The 20,995-nt window shown below is 33.5% G+C and overlaps 1 protein-coding gene across 3 annotated transcripts in view; it reads left to right on the top strand.

The window, feature by feature from the left end:
* Positions 1 to 1,408: 1,408 nt before the first annotated feature.
* The window catches only part of LOC138320951 (uncharacterized), a 24,188-nt gene continuing 4,601 nt past the window's right edge, over positions 1,409 to 20,995 (top strand). The window contains exons 1-7 of one of the 3 annotated variants that reach the window (XM_069264277.1): positions 1,409 to 2,566; positions 3,130 to 3,557; positions 18,097 to 18,184; positions 18,654 to 18,808; positions 19,146 to 19,455; positions 19,665 to 19,751; positions 20,498 to 20,619. In XM_069264277.1, coding sequence (XP_069120378.1) covers positions 3,425 to 3,557; positions 18,097 to 18,184; positions 18,654 to 18,808; positions 19,146 to 19,455; positions 19,665 to 19,751; positions 20,498 to 20,619 — 895 coding nt within the window. In that variant the 5' untranslated portion in view covers positions 1,409 to 2,566; positions 3,130 to 3,424. The other 2 variants (XM_069264275.1, XM_069264276.1) reach the window with 2 other exon arrangements.

The following is a 20,995-nucleotide window of genomic DNA, read 5'->3' as shown; positions in this document are numbered from 1 at the left end:
AAGAGCTACCTAACGGTGTTATATAATCAAACAAAGACATTTAATCAAACTGATTTTTGTCTTGGTTAGTGTGCTGAGAAAGATGATCTTTTTGTTCTCATGATTGGGGCAGACGTACACAAATAGTTATTGTATTTTTATATCTTGTTCCTGTTTTACGGATAAGATATAGGACGACCATGGATTGCCTGTATGTAATGAATCGGTATAGAGGGTGGGTCGGTCTTAGAAACCATAAATATGTTTATTACACATTAAGTAATTAGAAAGAAAATAACCGAAATCATTGCTATAGAATGTTTAATTATTTGTATTGAAATACCAATTAAAACTAAAAAAACTGTGAATGATAAATATAGATGTTTATTATTGATAGATGACTATTGAACGTCATTAGTCTTTTCCCGTTACCATATATACTGATACTATTTCCACGTAGTTAGCGCCCAAGGTCAATAAATAACGTGTGTCTATATCATCAGCCCCACGACGTGATGACATTGCTGTACATTTTAATTGTAGACCGTACTTTATCAGCGATTTCCATTGATAGCTGTGCTGTGAAGTTCGTTTAATTAATTGTTTTCAGTCATTGATTCTACTGAAATGTCAATATCGCTGATGTGTATTCCCAGTGTTATGTTGATTGGGGTATCTGATCCGGCTAGATGTTACCTTTGTTATTTTGTTGATTTTTACTTGGCTGTTGGCGCTATTTTTAACGTTAAATTGTTAGGTTGGCTGGACATTTTTGACACGAAATAATTACTAAAATTAAATATCCTTTCCAATAGTTTTTAATTAAAATTAATAAAATCAATTTTCTTTCTCAGCTACTAATTTTCGCGATTTCAACAAGTTCGCAAAGATAAACTTTCGCTGATTTAAAAATTGGACGAAATTTCCTATCGTAATAGGTAAAGTATAGTATATTCATGAAAATTTTCTTTAGTCTTGAAAGTAAATCACACGGGAGAGAATGTTGATTTACAGTTTAGGGTGGTAACATAGTGTGTGTTATTCTACACATAATGGTACACCAGTGTTGTAAATCAATGTAAACTGTATTGGAGGGAAGGCGCGGTTATTGTAATCATTAATTATATTCTAAATCACGAGGGATGTTTTTGACACTACGATTTTTTTTCACATACGATTTACTATCACGAATTTCACTATAGAAGTTAGTTTGCTAAAGTTGAGCTCTACGAAGTAATAGATACCGCGCCTACCCTGAAAGGTACTTCGATTCAATGTTGTGTTGAACTTGGTTTGATTGCTTCAATCCCGAAAAAAGTTTTATATTTACTTACTGAAGGTTAACGTCACGGCTTTGTTTAAGACAGCAGTGTTCGTCTTGGCTGATGAAAGTTTTATATTTACTTGTAGGTGTTTCGGAATGTGGTGGTCCATTGCAAATGGAACGCAATAAAATATTCGAGTGCCTTCTTAACTTAGTATTGGTATTGGATGTGATTTTAATCCGATTATTTTGTTAACTAGCATAGCAAGAACTGAATCGGATATTGTACTAAATTTGTGAGTTTTAAAAAGTTTCGATAGAATGACAATGTACTGTACATAAGTTATTTTCGCGAAGGATTTATTTTTGCGTTCATTTGTAAGGAGAATCGTTTGCGAATTCAAATTCCACGAGAATATTTGTATAAGAAGACCGTTGACCGCCTGTTTCGATTCTACCGTTACAATAGTATGGTCGATGGTGGCTGTTCACATCACCATATTACATAGCAACGATGATCACTGATATAACAATAGAATAAGAAAGCTTTGTATTCGCATAACGTGAAAGGGGCGTAGTGGCAGTAGTTAAGTTGTTTCTCATATACATTTTAGTCCAATATACATTTTACTGGATAAATAATTCCACTTGTCTGTCAACACACCCTCATCCGCTCTTATCAACAGTACAGTGATATCTATTATTTACCTGCTGTTCAAAGTGTGTCACTCCTCCGTCCATATAACATCAATACAAATGTAGTTCATGATGATGAATATTACACATATGTACTGTTACAGTTATGGTTGTTTTATTCAAGTCTGATGTTACTAAAGCAGACTGTAATATTGAAATTTTTACTCGCTTGATTCAATAGACTTATTGAAAATAAACAAATGTAGATAAATATGGCATAGGACTAATGGATAAATTGATTTTACAATTATACTTATACAATCAAGTTTAAAGAGACTTTTGCCGTCATATGCGTATGCACAATATACTTATGAATGGGATGTCATTCCCAATCCGTGAATAAATGTTTAACAATCACCTAATATATATTGTAAAACACAGCGATGCGACAGCTCTTAGCATTGCTTGTTTATGCGTGAATGTTTGCCTTGTTTGCTGAACGGGTTTGTAAAATATTGACATAAACCACTGGCCTATGGAGCTTGGTCTATATCGCTTTATTTACCTCCTCCACCGCGAGAGTTCTTTATTAGCCTTCTGAGTTGCGAGACCAGCGCGCACGAACGTAGCCTGAGATTGTGAAAGTTTTATTTAAATTGTGATGATGACGCTCGAATGTAAATAGAGGTTAGTATCCAGCGTAGAATATTTAACGGTTTCATGTAATACATGAATGTAACTGTATTGTTAAATTTTTATTTGGTATTCAACAGAGAATCTCGGTACAAAAATGAAAAGCTTTAAGCTCAGAGATGTATTATTAGATTTACATTTAACTCTCCAATGATATCCAGGCTCTCACAATACGGGAGGCGGGACGGAACGCCGGGGTTCCAGCACAGAATATATGACAGATGATACTTTTATATTCTAATTCGAAGAACTGGTTTGTATTTTAAATCGTCTGTAACGTCAATATGTACCTGTGAGTTTCTCTGGGCATTGCAGCAATGTAACAGGTAATTACTTAGTATGTATAACATTTAATAGTTATGTCTGCTCGAGAAATTCTTTACTTTCAATTTTAATAAGAAATACTCAACATGAACCTACCTAATGGCACTAGGAATAACGTACTCTTATTTTATAATCGTCGTCATTATTTTTATTTCAAATTAGTTTGTGAATTGTTGGAAGAAATATATTTGAAACAACTGGGATGGATAAATATGTGCATTGATATGTTTCAGGTTTTTTGTGGATTGACGAAAGATGAGTTAATGAGAAAAGTAAAGAAACATCATATTAAGAATGCTTCAGTGATTTCTGTGATTTGGAAACGTAATTAATTAAGATATATAAATACAATGGTGTTGTCTGAATTATTCTATTGATTATCCCCGAGTGAATAGGAAGTGACAGAAAATACAGAGAGAAAATACTCGGATGTGTGCCATTTATGTCACCTTTCTCAACAACATTAACATCATGTGGTATCAGAAAGTAATGTATTGCGGGCATTAGGATCAAAAGACTACTGGAAACATGGGAAGTACTCAGTATGAAAAAGTAGTGGCGGTTATCTCGAAGAAACCGGAACTTCGACAGGACTTCGAGATACAGGGGTTGCTGCCATGGTTACGGAAGAAATCTCAGCTTTTCTCGCAGCTGAAAACAGGTAAGTTCATTTAACGTAGGGTTCGAATTTTAAATCAAATGTGTTTTCTCAAGGACAGATAATAAGAAGTTCAGTTACATCCTATATTTACCACTCTCTTATACAAAAAGGAGATGGAGAAGTAGCCACATTCCATTTTAAAAATGGACATTGGTGAAATCATCCTTGGTAAAAGCAGTGTGATTGCTTAGAATGTATTGCCTATACATGTGATTAAAACAGTGTAGGTAACAATTTAGAGCATAGATATGATTTGGGTATTCAGCTGAGAGGATAGGATTTGTTATAGCAGAGTACATAGTCCCAACACTGTTATTTTCTTATCAAAGGAAATAAAGTTTAATTATCATAGATTGTTACGGCAACACTTAACCAAATGAACCTTTTCATGCTATTTTAATCAGCAATATGTCACCGAACTATTACCATGACGTATATAACAGGAACTTACCAGACAAATGCTAACAAAAAGCCATTATCAGATGACACTAGCGACTGATTCTGTCTTCCGTTCTCAAAATAGAATTGTCGTTATATCAACAGCAAAATGTCTTTATTTGGAAAATTTTAGTCCCTCATTGCATCGGTATCTCGATTTTGCAAGATATTGTATGTTTGTCACCGTGAATGATGGCAAATAAACGTCCACAAAAATTCAATTTTATATCCCTCCTGATCGGATCCTTGAGGACTTTACTTGAAAACATACTTTATGTGATGAAGAGTCTAAAAGTAGTTGATGTACACCAGAGTATATGATAACTCTTCTTAATCTAGAGTGTCTCGCAAGTAACATTTATCTGGATGTCAATTCACTCGTACTAAATTCATTTGTTTATGATATGCTTTAAATATTTGTACACATTTAAACTGTAACGTGAAGTTATACTAGTAAAAGAGTAGTTCAGTGCCCTGAATTGTAAAGCTGATGGGACGATACAATGTACCTAATACTATATTGAGTCTGGTTTTAGAACGAAATACATATGTCGAATTATCATTATCATAAAACGTTACCGAATGATGTCACGACACAAGGAGATAAATATTAAGCTATAAATAAACCTTAGATGTGACCAGTTTCCAACCCAACTAGATCCTCCCTTCCCCCTAATTACAGGAGAGATCTTTGACCTTCATAAACAGGATAGCGCAGATGTGAACTTACTCTAAAGGTATGCGAAGTAACTTTAACATGAGAACGGAATGTGTGTCAAGATCTCATGTCTTCTTACAGAATGTATTTATCAAGTAGCATTTAAAATAGGCGGAGTCGATAGCCTGTAACTCATAAGTGACAATTTACATGACGCAGTATTGCACCTTAAAATGTAATGCTGTTCCACACTGCAGCACGGTCCCTAATTGGTACCTATTGCAATATTATATTGTAATCGTATGAGAATAATGGCATTAGTTATAGATAATCTAAGCTGACAAGAAGACATTGGCCGAGATTATTTAATGGGATATAGATGTTTGGAGTACTTATGATAAGTAGAGTGAGACAAGGCCAAGAGATAATATGTTTGGATGGTCAAGTTTGCTAAGCATTCAAACAAGGTAAATACGATTAAAGGCGGATGTTTGAAGGCAATTAACGGAAAATTGACCGCGCTTTCTCTTGTTGAAATTATTTGTTTTAGTATTTAATATATACACGAAACTATCGGGAAAAGATTATCACCTAGGAGAAAGGAAAATTGAAAAAGATATTCGTCAGTATATTAAACTTTAATAGATATTTCTGGTAACTTTGTAAAATGTACAATCTTTTTTATTAAAAATGTTCTATAGTCCGAGGGCCAATAAATGTTTTTGTGGACCAACAAGTCTTTGGACGTTTTCATCATACGTGCCTTCTGACTACTGTGCTTTTAGACTAATGGATATTAGGAAGTTCAGGTAGCTGGTATCCATATTCGCAATGGCGAAATATGAGTTCAAAGTTAATTGTTGTCCATACAATTGAAAGAACAACAAACAAATAAGCTATGTATTAAGATATGCTTACCTGTTTCTCCCCGAGCCGCATATTATACGTACATGTAGATATGGCTGGATTTCAGCTATATAAAGCTGTACTTTTGAGCCACATTCTTACATTAGTTAACATGTTTTTACGAAAGTAATGAATGACTAGACAACAAAGGTTTATTGTCAACTTACCGCACAGACGAGAAACTGATTTATTGCTGGGATATCCTTTCAAAATGACAAAATATGTTAATTTGTTTGAGTCTTTAGTAGTTAATCACCTGTGTTAGTAAAAGCCCATAATCGTGTCACATGCTCACCGAGTTTTCATCTGTGAGTTCAAAATTAGAGATCGGGTTATCTGTAGAAGTAAAGCAGCTAAATCAATTTTCGATAGTTGGAAGTGTACAGCTAAAGTCATGTCAAACATAATATGGATTGTTGGCAGCACATGGACAACGACCGAATATTCTTTATTCATAAACTGTACTAACAAACTTGATGAAAGAAATCATCATCATGTCATTGGTTTTAGAAGAAAAAATGTGATGCTTAATCGTAAAGAAAGGAAGCGTAGATCTGCGTTTTCGATATCATAAAACACACGAAAACACGTCAGGCACAATAAAGACTAGACATACTACAGATCTTTTAAACAAAATTCCGTAATATTTAAACGCCCATATCAAATTCGTTATAATAATCCATAATTACATCTTAATATTCACAACGACATTGTTGAAATTTATTATAAAATAAAAACATCTTTATGACTTTAACTAATTGGAATTGAAAGATATTTCCATCTTAACGAATAGACAAATATCATAACGTCGGTGTCATTTCGAGTGACTGTAACATTATCCGTCATAATCATATGTTTTTGGAAATAATATAAGAACACTGAATGTTTAAAGTTAACATCATTATGTCCTGGGTATTCTAGTGATAATATTCCTATATTCTATGTATCATTATGCCCCGGGTATTCTGGTGATAAAATTCCTATATTCTATGAATCATTATGCCCCAAGTATTCTAGTGATAATATTCCTATATTCTATGAATCAGTATACCCCGAGTATTCTGGTGATAAAATTCCTATATTCTATGTATCCCTATTCCGGGTATTCTAGTGATAATATTTCTATATTCTATGTATCACTTTGCCCCAGGTATTCTAGTGATAATATTCCTATATTCTATGTTTCTCTACGCCCCGGGTATTCTAGTGATATTATTCCTATATTCTATGTTTCCCTATGTCCCGGGTATTCTAGTGATAATATTCCTATATTCTATGTATCACTATGCCCCGGGTATTCTAGTGATAATATTCCTATATTCTATGAATCACTATGCCCCAAGTATTCTAGTGATAGTATTCCTATATTCTATGAATCACTATGCCCCGGGTATTCTAGTGATACTATTCCTATATTCTATATATCACTATGCATCGGGTATTCTAGTGATATTATTCCTATATTCTATGTTTCCCTATGTCCCGGGTATTCTAGTGATAATATTCCTATATTCTATGTATCACTATGCCCCGGGTATTCTAGTGATAATATTCCTATATTCTATGAATCACTTTGCCCAAGGTATTCTAGTGATATTATTCCTATATTCTATGTTTCCCTATGTCCCGGGTATTCTAGTGATAATATTCCTATATTCTATGTATCACCATGCCCCAAGTATTCTAGTGATATTATTCCTATATTTTATGTATCACTTTGCCCCGGGTATTCTAGTGATAATATTCCTATATTCTATGAATCACTATGCCCCAGGTATTCTAGTGATACTATTCCTATATTCTATATATCACTATGCACCGGGTATTCTAGTGATATTATTCCTATATTCTATGTTTCCCTATGTCCCGGGTATTCTAGTGATAATATTCCTATATTCTATGTATCACTATGCCCCAAGTATTCTAGTGATATTATTCCTATATTTTATGTATCACTTTGCCCCGGGTATTCTAGTGATAATATTCCTATATTCTATGAATCACTTTGCCCCAGGTATTCTAGTGATACTATTCCTATATTCTATGTTTCCCTATGTCTCGGGTATTCTAGTGATAATATTCCTATATTCTATGTATCACTATGCCCCAAGTATTCTAGTGATATTATTCCTATATTTTATGTATCACTTTGCCACGGGTATTCTAGTGATAATATTCCTATATTCTATGAATCACTTTGCCCCAGGTATTCTAGTGATATTATTCCTATATTCTATATATCACTATGCCCCAGGTATTCTAGTGATACTATTCCTATATTCTATTATCACTATGCCCCAGGTATTCTAGTGATAATATTCCTATATTCTATGTATCACTATGCCCCAGGTATTCTAGTGATAATATTCCTATATTCTATGTATCACTATGCCCCAGGTATTCTAGTGATAAAATTCCTATATTCTATATATCACTATGCCCCAGGTATTCTAGTGATAATATTCCTATATTCTATGAATCACTATGCCCCTGGTATTCTGGTGATAAATTCCTATATTTTATGTATCACTATATGCTTGGTATTCTGGTGATAATATTCCTATATTCTATGTATCACTATACCCCGGGTATTCTGGTGATAAAATTCCTATATTCTATATAACACTATGCCCGGGGTATTCTAGTGATAATATTCCTATATTTTATGTATCCCTGTGATTGAAGGCTGTCCTGTATAAACATATAGAGTTTACTCCAGATAAATACACCAAGAAAAGTTGTTAAACTGGTCCCTTTGTTTACATCACACGGATAGTATAACGGCTCTCTGTTTATTCTTCCTGTATAACACCATTCACATATACAGCATATTATTCCTGATCAACCCTATTCCATACACAGACTTTAATAGATGCTTTCAGCTTAACAACACTTGCAGTATTTTGTTGACTCGTTGTAAAAATTAACAATAATTTATTTTACATGTTAATCATATTCCGTACCTGCATCCTAGTTTCTATATACAAAATGTACAATTCGCCTGAGTTATAGCACCTTAAAGGTGTACAACTTTGTCGTGTTTACTCTACGTAGTACAAGGTGGTCGATGTATCTCATGAAAAGAGGTTTTTTATTTGAGTTATATTACCTGTTGATTATGGTGTAAAAGTTCTACCGAGAAGATTAAAAGAATTGAACGACATGAAAATTGAAGTACCACTCCAGGTCTGGTGGTATAGGTACATTTGTGTGGGTAGTGTACAGTGTGCATAACGGAAAGGGGTGGTTAAATGTGTGGTGATGTTAAATCATGCGTTACGAGTTGTATGTGTTACATAACTGAAATGTTTCACTGGTGACATTTATTTAAAACATTTCCCTTTAACATAAGGAATTTGTCGTTTCGTTTTATTTTATGGCCGTAAAATTATGTCACAGGCTCAATGTATAATGTTCGTTCAAATTTAGTCAATGATACTTGTTTAAACAAAACAGTATATATCATGCGAAAAGATGCGCGATGATAACTTGGAAACTAGTAACGTTTGAAATCACAACACAATATCTCTACATCAAAACTCTATAGCACGTCTGTTTAAGAATTAAACAATCATATATATGGATAGCTGTGGAAAATGTGAACTCATGCACTTTCTGTATATTGATATCTGATGGGTGAATATTATATATTTTATCAAATAGCACTTTGATATAACAATATAACTTTGACCTATGAACCGCTGAAACATAGTGATAATATGATGACGCCAGTTCCAATGAATATTTCAAAGAGTTTATGTCGAGTAATATAGGCATGATTTCGTACTAGAATATTATATGATTTCATAATAAAATAACGATAAGAGAAAATTGGCACAATGAAAATTATTCACAGTTCATGTCGATATTTGCAGATGACTCGAGCTATCCATTCTAAACTCAGGATATGACATTATTTTCAAAATGTCTTTGTTATGTGTCATATATAACAAACACTTGCTTACATGTCATCAATGCATAAAGAAGAGAAAATGACATGTGTCATGATTTATAGAATTTATAGAAGACCTCTTCCTTATCTATAGTATCATATATAATATACATGCTCGGAGCGCTCGATGTTGCCTCAATGTTAACAACAACACGTTATCTATGGCATGGTTACAGCCATACTCGGTTCCCTAGACGGAGGAATGTGAATGGAAATGTAGAGAGGCCGATTTCAAGCCAGGCTGCGTCACAATACATCTCGATTAATGTATTTGCAGGAGGATCAAAGAGCCATCGTCGGATTGATCGATCACAGATACTTACACTAGGATGGATTATTGTAATGATTCCCTTCTATTTTTCCTATCAATAAAATAGAATACTATACGCCCATGTCTCATTGTAGAAAAACACATTTTAACCTTTCAAGACTATTTGACAAATATCCGTCCATTGTACTTTTCAAATATCATATAGGCTACAATACGATGTCACCGAAGCTGTTTCACAATACTGAGTACATTTGTATCAAGCGAAGTATTCAGGATACACAGTCATTGCAAATACATAACCCACGAATAGAGATGAAGAGCTCTTACTTCCGGTTAATTCATTTTCCAATCGGGTGATGTTTGTAATGTCCTAGTTTAAATATTTTCTGATTTGTGGAAACTGATTAAGGTAGAAATCGAAAATATGTTAATATGTCTCACAAATATGTACATGTATTGTTTGAAACAGCTTTAGTAATAGAAACGTCCATTGATTTGTTATTTCTCGGAATTATCTATTATTTGGGTCAGCTTCAATACATCAATAACTTCCTTTTATTTAATTTGTAATCAGACTCATACTGGCATTGTAAATGGCATTGTTAACCAGGATAAGAAGACTCCGGGGTTTGCTAATCTTTTGCTGAGGCGTGCTAGACCGATGTGTAAACACTGACATGTTGGTACCATATCTATGCTTTTGTTTCACTGATTTTGTCACTTTACGACTGAGCCCATCATAATCCGACGTGTTCGCATAACAAACCTCAGTATGACATCAATTTTGTGAGCAAAATAACCATGAATTAATTTGGTTATCAGTTTGCCTTTCATAAGAAAGTCAATAATCCCAGACTCCCTATCTGACAGTGGTGTTAAACGTATCGGTGGCAACAGGAGTAATACCATCGCCATATAGCCATACGCTGTCATCTCTAGGATTCCATTAATGTGCAAATGACTTTTACACAAATTCGGTGAAGTGTTTGCTTTGGTCTTTGACTTTACCGACCAAAAATAGATGACGAATACTAAGTTTATATTTACACATTAAACAAAAAATGTACTCCTACAACAACCACACGGGTCAATCTTGGTCTCTCTGGCGCTTGCACAGATCTTCATATCAAGTGATTGGGTCGCATAATCTGGGAGATAGATCAGTAGAGGGTGGAGTTATGGCAACAGCGCAAACTAGTTCTGATCAGGAGAGGGAGGCAAGAAAAGAACGCTACTATACTCTTACTAGATACATTAGCTCCTACCAACTTTCCCTATAGAACACGCCTCGCTATGGTTACCATATATCTTTAAAACATATCGTTATGATAACAACAAATAAGTTGACGAAATAAAGATCCATGTCTGTGACTAGCTGTGATATTGTATATCCAGTGTAATAGATTAGTTTTTTTCCGCCATTAAGAAGTCATTTTACCGAAACATATGGAACTAATCTTATCTAAGTGACACACACCGATGTCTATCCACATAGAAACCTTCCGAGTAGAAGAACACTTTTAAAAGAGACATGCTAGGCATTTGTCTTGGTTAATAGACGTACATGTATGACCTACTGATCTGTGGAAATAAATGTATTCAATAAAACAAAATAAATGTGTAGACGTCACCTCCTGGTTACTTATGTAAGCTTAGTGTGACCAGACGGGCCTCGTACCCTCGATACTTACTTCACCTCTGTCATTTTAACGTGTGGTAAAGGTTTTACCAGACTAACTATAGATTTCACAACGGAGCTACCATATTTGATTATCTCTCTTATGAATCAGACATGTCGCAGAGAAAAACATTACCAGGCCAAATTTAGTGATGTATTTTATATTCTAGAAACTGGTGGTCAGTTTGTGGAATACGTAAGCTGCAATTATTTCGCACATTGTATTTCCGAAGGTTAGTTAAGATATTTTAATTTACAAACCCATATGTTTTACTAAGGGTTCCTTTAGTGTTATAAAAACAATCATAATTATTATATTATGTATATATTTTAGTGCGATATTTGCTGTATTGCGTTTAACAAAATCGCTTACAGTATGATTACGTAGTATTTTATTTTAATGATCTTGAATAAATAATAAAGGCGAAGCCTACATATTTTTACTTTATATATTTGGAAAAGATATATCAGGAAATAAAGCTGTTATCATATATATAGCACCAAGTAAAAAGCTTTACACTGACTGAAAAGAAAACACATTTTCGCATTCTAAATATAATCTTGATTAATTTTCATAAGCAAACAATTACTGAAATATTATCGGAAACTGATATGACGGCATAATATGTTAATATTAACATGATAAATAAGTATTATATGTTCATGTTGATCACTTTAAGATAATTCGGAATGTCAATATATCGGGAACATAATGTGATCCCTAGGAATGATTGACCGACAAAGCGTGTATTCCTCGAGTCAAGTGTCTAAGATGGCGGTGACCAGGTACGTGAGAACATCACCACCAGGCCTGGCCGAGTCCTTCGAATTCTCTACAACAGATATAAAAAGACAAAATAAAACCATTCCACAGTGGAAAATATAATGTCTTCCCCTTGGTACGAATTGATCAATCATTGAATTTATTGAATTTTTTGTAAGGTGCTAAAATGTTTGATCATTTTTGTACAATTATTTACGAATTCCTGTGGCTTTGGTTTTTATCCTTCTAAATACATGTAGTTATTACTTCAAGACACTGAACATCTTTATTTTTTTCTGAATAATTTAGGCATTGAGTTATTGTATATTGAACTCTCGTTTACGAAACGCCTTCGTTGCATTTTTGCATTTGCAAAATTATGTCCAAAAATTTTGTTGAATTTTGATGTTGTTTTAATTTTTTTATTGTTTTTGAAGTTGCGACTGAAAAACTAAATACTATTTAATAAGATCAGTTCGATGAATGATATGTTTACACAAAATAAGCAAAGTACAGCAAAGAGAAAAACCATTGAATCTATGACCTTTCAACTAAAAGAAGAAACATTTCAGCGGTGATCTTGTTATGTAGTTTTTTTCCGTGGAAGACGACATTCTTTTTGTAAATAATTACGACAATAATGTTAACATGTATTCATTTATTAATGTCACAAACTCGTATAACACAAATATATAATATATAGGAATAAAACAATTATATATCATTAAATCCATGCACAATATAAAGTATAATATATGACCAACACAACACTCAAGACTATGTTCTTTAAACTAAAGTTGTCTCATAATCCTAACATAGCATGGGTCAATACGTGCTTGTACGTGTTATTTGATTTCAAATTGGGGTTCGAGTGCCTCAGGAGCAAAGCTAAATAATGTGCGTCATAAAATAATTCCGATTTATTTCTGTAATTATTAGATACGATTATGACCCCTCCAATGTTTAAGTTCTTGGTCCTGGTTGACGTAGATAGTAAAGGCAATGTTTGTTCTACAATCAAGACAGTTTAGCTCCGTTTCTATTATGACACACTCGATCTACTAAGTGATCGTAAAGTAATAAATCCTGAGGTGTCCCGATGCAACATCACGACCTATGACAAGGTTGTAAAATCGTAATTGCCGACCAATCATTTAAGATCCTACTCGAGATACATCTACTTTAAAACGCACACGTATCTTTGTTTACCGTCCTCTTTGCGTTACATCGTTTTACTTTTTATACAACATTCTATTTAACAATATCGTAAATAAAAATAATATGAACATCTGCATATACCTGCAATAAAACATGTTGTTTTTATTTTTCAGTATCAATTCGATATAGCAGCATAACATTCTTATGTTGTGTAAACAAGAGAAAAAATAATGAAATGTAATTAGAAATATGGTAATATCTATATCATGCACCACTTGTAATTTTGTAATTGATGAGTTAGTATTTTGCTTTAATCACATTAAAACCACACTTCTGACCCTCTTTGCATTAACTTAAAAGTTGTTAAATGATCCCGTAATACAAACAATGTAATAATAATGACACAGTGTAGAAGTTGGATCTTTCTTCAGCTTGAAAAAGACTACTTCAGTCTTCAGAACAGTGCAAATATTGAAAGGTTGTCGAAAAATGGAGAAATCGGAGTGAAAAGGGGTACAGGGTGACAAGGGGACAAGGATATAACACATTTTTTTCCAAAATGGATTATTGCTGAAAACAGGCAGGGCAACAAAGATACGATGACAAAGAATACCTAGTAGTATGGAAAACATATGTACCAATTACTAGACATATAGTTTCTAAGATGATTTTGACCGAACGAAAACAGTTATTAAATTTTACAGGATATTCTAAAACACCCTATAATATAACAACCGGAGGCTACAAACTACGTATCAAACTACATCTATGTAATATCTCATTATAATCAGACTAGTATCATAACATAAATAAACAACAGGATAGATTTAATTTGATCAATGACCAATAGCTTTGATCTTCATCCAGGAATTCTTGTCATGTCCTAAGTACGTCGCCATTCTAGCGTGAAGAGATGTTTGCTTTCTATCCGTTATTCCATAGTGCGATTTTTACGATTCAGTTGTCACTTTAATGTTTCTACAATAAAACGAGCTGTATAAAAAAAAACTTGCGTTCAGAACACCATGAAAGAGATCTACATATATGTATGTATCCATTCTGATTAACGATGATGCCTACTAAATTAGGTAGTCATTTCTTTTGTTATGCGAGATAACAATTTAATCCTGTAATCTTTTCCGGAGTTTGACATTCCAGATTAGATGTTAAATACATCATTGATACTGTTGAATAATGTTAGATGCCGTACTGCAACAAGGTATTTGCAGTACAAAGTACGATCGCCGCATCTGAACAAAGTAACGCTGTCAGCGTTAAATAAAGGTATAATCGGATTTTCTCAAGTACGTCAATACCGATCACAAATATTGTTTTGTTCTTCTTGACAAAATAAATCCCAATGTGTTGATAGAACTTTACAAAGAATTACAGAATGGTCAGTGCATTACTGAGATTCATGTGTCATATCAATCTGTTTTGCTCATCCCTAACAACATTTCCGTGTATGTCCTTAATTTTACTTTTCTTGATTTTCATAATGATCTTTTCCACGTTTTTTTTATCGTCATCTCTATATTTTCGATTTTTCTTTGAACATGTCAAGTCGTCAGGCTAGTTGGGTTCTTTGCAATGGTTGTTTCTTTATTCTGTTACTTTTTTCATCTTTCCTGACATCCCCGCGAGTGATATCACACATTTCGGCTTTCCTAAGTGTAAGATACTAACCATGTATTCTCTATTTAATTGGACGATATGTGTTATGTGCAGGACGTGCCAGTGGAAGATGGTGGAATATATTATGTGGGAATAAAAACGTTATGCACCTAAATAACTCTGTTAAATATTTTCGTTTAAAATACGTTTGCTTACTGAAACAAATTATGCATAGATATACATGTTTTATGTTTACACAACGCAGCATGTCCGATAATCTTTAATAAAGTATCATTAAAAAAATAGAAAATAACCGCAACGTAAAAAAATCGAAATGTCAGCCAAATAAAGTCAAACTGCAATGCAAACTATTTATGGCTTGGTCAGTGAGGCTAGAGGCTTCATAAAAGGCAATCAATTTAGTAGGTGGAAAAATGTGCAAGTATTACAGAATGTTATTTATGAAACAGATTTCCAAATGTGGTCGAGGAAGCAGAAATTATTAATCATTCAACAGAAGACACGTTTTTGGAACACTTTAAAGGTATACCGGTCCAACCTAAGATAACTTCAATATACCTAGGGTTAGGAATGAATACTCATACATAGTCATAACATATATAGAGGAGTTCCATTTGATATGTTATGAAACGAGTCTAAGAAGTTTTTTTTTCTTTTTCTTGTAATTTTGCGAGCCATGGGGAGCAAAAATTAAAACTTCGAGACGATTTTAATAAAGTTGCATATGAAGTGATCATATGTTTCAGATAGCTTTATCACATAACTACGACAATCTGCATTTCAAAGAATTCCAACGTCAACATGTGTTGCAAATTCCCTGGGGTGACCGCCATTTTGTCACGAAAACTTAAAATCCTGACATCACGTCATTGTTTTCTGATGTCAAATCATGACGTCACAATGAGTGTCCAGCCAATGAAAAGCACTCCATGTCACATTACACTAGTGACATTTGCAAAACTAGTACACGTGTGAAGTCACTAGATAACTCACGAATGATGTGAGCGATATTAAAGCAATCTTACAATTAGGGCACATTTTGATTTATATATTTATGGTGAGATTCAGGTATCTATAACATTGAGTTTCCGTAAGTAATTAGTTACTACGAGATAATTTTCCTTTGCTTTGTGAGTAATGAGAACGGTCATTAAACTAATGTGTTTTACGTTTCCACCCGAACACTTTCACTAGGACTGTTTTTCAATGACTGTTTTATATAAAACATGCATATATTTTCCTGAATTTATAACAAAAAACATAACAGATTTGATAACCTCTTACTATTTTAATTACACAATTAAACTAACAAAACAGAATGTAATGTACCCTTCAAACTCACTTATATATGACACACTGTAAATATCATTAAAGCTATGTATACATTTCATATACAGTATTATATTTATTTCTAAACAAAATTTGTTTAAATTTACTTCCATGTTCTAGTGTGTAAATCTTGATAATGTTACACCTGTGATTGACAATGCTCTAACTACCTACCTGATATAATGAGAGGACCATTGTTACTATGTACTCTCTACATTGTTATATTGAATAAACATACAATACCATTGTTTACTTTCATTTTTCATTGTCACGTGTAAAACAGGTTTGTCAAATACTGTATCAGATAAAATACTCAAGGTTTGGAATTGGTTCGCTCCGGAGTTTGCTTGTTAAATTAAATGTCATTAAAAGTGATAGTATAGTACCGTGTTTATAGAAAACTAATATTGAGATATTTTTGTCATTATAGTTCAAGCATGTCTAAAGTTTATTTCAATCCTCAACGCAAGTTTAAATGATTTACAACACTTACAATATTATAATTTGAAATCTTTTGACAGACATTTCAATAGCAACAATGAAAACATCCAGGAATTCACTCCCATGCAAAACAAGTGCTTGTTTACAGAAATATCAAATCATTTGTTCCCGATATTCCCTGTAACTATTCAGCCCGTTTTAAATATAGAACAGACAAAGAAGTCGCCGTTATAAACGCTTATAATGATGGTTATACATTGATTTGGCTTCATCCAGAGATATAGAAATCAACAGGTTCAAAAACCCCGTTAATGTTAATAGTTTTTATCCATCCCGAAATAATAATTTTAAATTAAAACATAGGTATAAGTAGCGCCTATTTAAGTTATCTAATTTCACAGTCAATACCAAACAATAGAGAAACCTTTACAATATAGAGAAAACACGTCTATAGAGGTAAACAATGTGAGTAATTATCAGGGGATAATGGTGTACCATTTATTATTCAAATATAATTATCGAATGTTTTATTTTATTCAAGCGATTTAACCATAAATTGTTTTCTATGAGAACGTTAATTTGAAAATGGAAACCAACAAGCTAATGCCACGGCGTGCAACACACCAGAACTCCATAGTAATATGCAAACATTATAATAGGCTAGCGATTTGAGTATCAGCATATTGTCATTCAATATTGATATAGCATTACCTTAATGTAGAATGACAATGGCGTCATGAGCTTTCAATCTTTAAAATTCATCTTGTTACTTCCGCTCATCAAGAATACCTTTATGAAATAAATCTATCGGAAATATTGGATTTAAAAACTCCAACCAGTATCGTAATCCCGGAAATAAGCAAGTATTAATTAAAATTACGAAAATATTGGTATGATTTTTACTGTCTCAAGAAATAATTATAATTTTAAATTCGTCCCGGATTATCACAAATAAATAAAAGGTTAGTTTCAATTAGTTTGCTCGTGTTTAAACTGCTTTAAGATATTAATTACAAAGTTAATATTTTTTTAATCAATATCAAAATATGGTAAGTGACATCCAACGTTCACTTCCGGAAATCATAGTCGTGGCGGAAGGACCGGCATACGCTGGAAATATTTATTTCTGTTAATTTTGAAACATTACGAGTTAAATGGTAAAACTAAGATTCGATGCCTTAAATGATGAGTAACCATGCTCTTTCATGTCTTTTATATAATGTTAAATACAAATATATTAATTACCTCCCTGTACGTTACGTATATAATTTGTGTCATTCGTTACATCTGTTTCCATGGTGTCATTACAGACTACCTGAAGGATATCGTGCGGAATTGTGGGATGGTGTCTTACGACAAGGACGAGATGATTATCAGGCAGGGAGACAGAGGGGACTGGTAAGATAATGGAGTCTGCTGATCGCACTTAAACGTATAAGTCATAATAATAGTCAGCAGATCAAGACTAGTCATACGGAATTATTGTTCTTTTGAATGGCAGTGCTGAAATTCATCCAACTTATTACAGTGTTAACACATATGGAGCCAATGTTCGTATTAAATTAATAGCATGCTCAATATAACAACGATTTTTATCTAAATAAATACTCAAATTTCGCTTAATTCACATTATATATTCTTTTCCTGTAGTATACTCTTATACTCTTTTATGTCATTGCCATTTTAGTCTTTTCGATTTGAGTTGTTTTATCTAGTGGGCCCTCTAGATCAAAGTTGAAAGGACATGTTTTGTGGGAATATCATCTCAAAATTTTATTGCATGAAAGCCTCTTTGTGATTTATTTGATAGATTTAGCTACATATTTCTTATAATTCATTCCCTGATTTTTCTCATTTTAAATTGCAGTTTCTACATCATTCTAGACGGCAAGATATCAATCTTTATCCTTAACAAAGATAAAGATGCCGACGATGATGATAAAGCCATGGAGGACATTGGCAAGCGAACACCTGAGGGCAAACTCGACAGGACCAAACTCGGCAATTTTGTGACACATTTAGGTAATTTATCTTAAGGACAAACATGTAAGTCGTCTATAATTATGGCGACGGATATTTACTAATGCTTGTAAGAGAATATAGTCAGCCAACAAAGTCAATGTTTTGTGTTCATTTAGGTAAAGATTGAAGCCTCTTAATGTTGTCAATAAAAACTTTGTTAATGAAGTACCTTACCCTAACTAATTTCAAAACGATTTTTATTATGAATATAAGAACCTGTGCAGTTGGGAACCATGACGTATCTTGCAATCAATATTTTTATTTTCTTTATGGTTTTACTATAAAAGCTGTTAAAGTGTGCGTTTCCCGTAAATTATATATATTATTTTATTTACAGGTTCCGGTGTGCCGTTCGGTGAGGTGGCGTTGATGTCAGACGACTGTATACGTACAGCGTCCATTATTTCCGAGGAGAAAACAGACCTTCTAGTCGTAGACCGGGCTCTTTATAACAGAGCAGTGAAAATTGTTTTAGCCAAGGAATTCGAGGAAAAAGTGGAATTTATTAAATCCAATCCGTTATTCGCTAATTGGGCACCGCGATACAGGAAGCAACTGACGATGGCAATGTACAAAGAGACGTTCCCTTACGATAGCATACTGGTCAAGCAGGGAGAACCCGTCACAAATATTTACTTTGTAATAAGGTAAATAACAAATTGGAAAACCTGTAACGTTACTAATAATTACATTGTAATAATTCAAAATTAGGGAGATCCTTTCTTTAATATGGAAAACATGTTTTGCTCTATGCTTTAAGCTAGTGTTGATTTAAGTATATATGGGTAAAATGTTGCTCTTCTTATCTTCTCTTAGCATTCGTGAAATGTTTTATCGATATTTTGTCCCTCCGTAGTGGCCAGGTAGAGCTGCAGATTGACCCATCCCACCACCAAGTGCAATACCCACGGATCTTTATGGAGGCCCAGGACGAGTCGGATAGGTACGTAAATATCATCAAATCGTAACGGGATTAGAATAGGCAGTGGAATTCGGAGGCCAAACCGTAATGTAATTACCCTTTAGGTGCAGGTCTTTCATCATCTCTACCGTCAGTAATGTGACTGTGACAAACCTTGGCAAGACCAAGCTGAAATTGAATAGAGTGGGGGAGCATGGCCAAAATTTCACGGCACCAATACGTTTCGGGCACACGGGACTGCCGTGGCCGCTTGGAACATAGTGTAAACCTAGCCTTATCATTATGTCTACAAAAAAAATCATTGATGAAAACTGTCAATTTATTTGTGTTCTTTGTCGCTGGAAAGAGTTTAGCGAGTGTTTCGGCGATTCGATTATCCGTTGTTACTAAATAATTATCATGGACAATCTGTAGTAAGACGACATCCTTATCCCCTCCTAATGTGGTGTATCAAAGTTGGTGTATTAAGTTCGTCATCAGATCAAAGTTTATAAGATTATTGATCTCTAAGCAATGAAAAATATCAAAAGTTCAATCCATAAATTCGTTTGCAACAGTAGTTCTATTTCTTCTATTAACATCACTTACCGACATGGAAATCATCTTATCAACACACAAACAGTTTAAACGTTTGATCGAATCATCTACAATTCCATCATTATATTATATATATCATATTACCTTGTCGTTATATATCTACTATTTTTGAACTACATGTATTTCACATGTAATAAAAACCATTAATTGATATCTTTATGTTTTAATAGGTTGATACGAAAACATGAAAAGATCCGACCCCCAACCGAAACACAGTACTCAACATTCGTGAAGAAGAAAGACTCAACCAAATACTCCAAACTGTGTATTTTAGGCATCAACGAAAGTATAGGTAAAGGAAGATTAATTATAGAGTAGGAATCAAGGGCAGTAAAGATAATGGAATGGTTGACTCATTTTAAACATCAAAGAATGTAACGTTATAAATGAATGAAGGTTTAATTCACATTTGGGTGTCAACAAAAATATGTTCGGTCCAATACTAAAATGCACATACAATGTATAGAAAGATATACGAACGCTAACACAAGAATATGTTGCATGCATGCTCTTTGTACAATCCTTCCATGACTTTATAAGATGAAAAAAATTGTAATTGGTGCTAGGACGTCAGTTCTTGGGTACAAGCTTATGTGGCTATCCACACAACGAACGTATATTACAAAATGTTCACGGTGATAATGTTTTTTTTATAATCATTACAAAAA

Source organism: Argopecten irradians, chromosome 4 (assembly GCF_041381155.1).
Source record: "Argopecten irradians isolate NY chromosome 4, Ai_NY, whole genome shotgun sequence".
NCBI lineage: Eukaryota > Metazoa > Mollusca > Bivalvia > Pectinida > Pectinidae > Argopecten > Argopecten irradians.
Note: the sequence above shows the minus strand (reverse complement) of the source record. Positions and strands in the feature narration are given on the sequence as shown.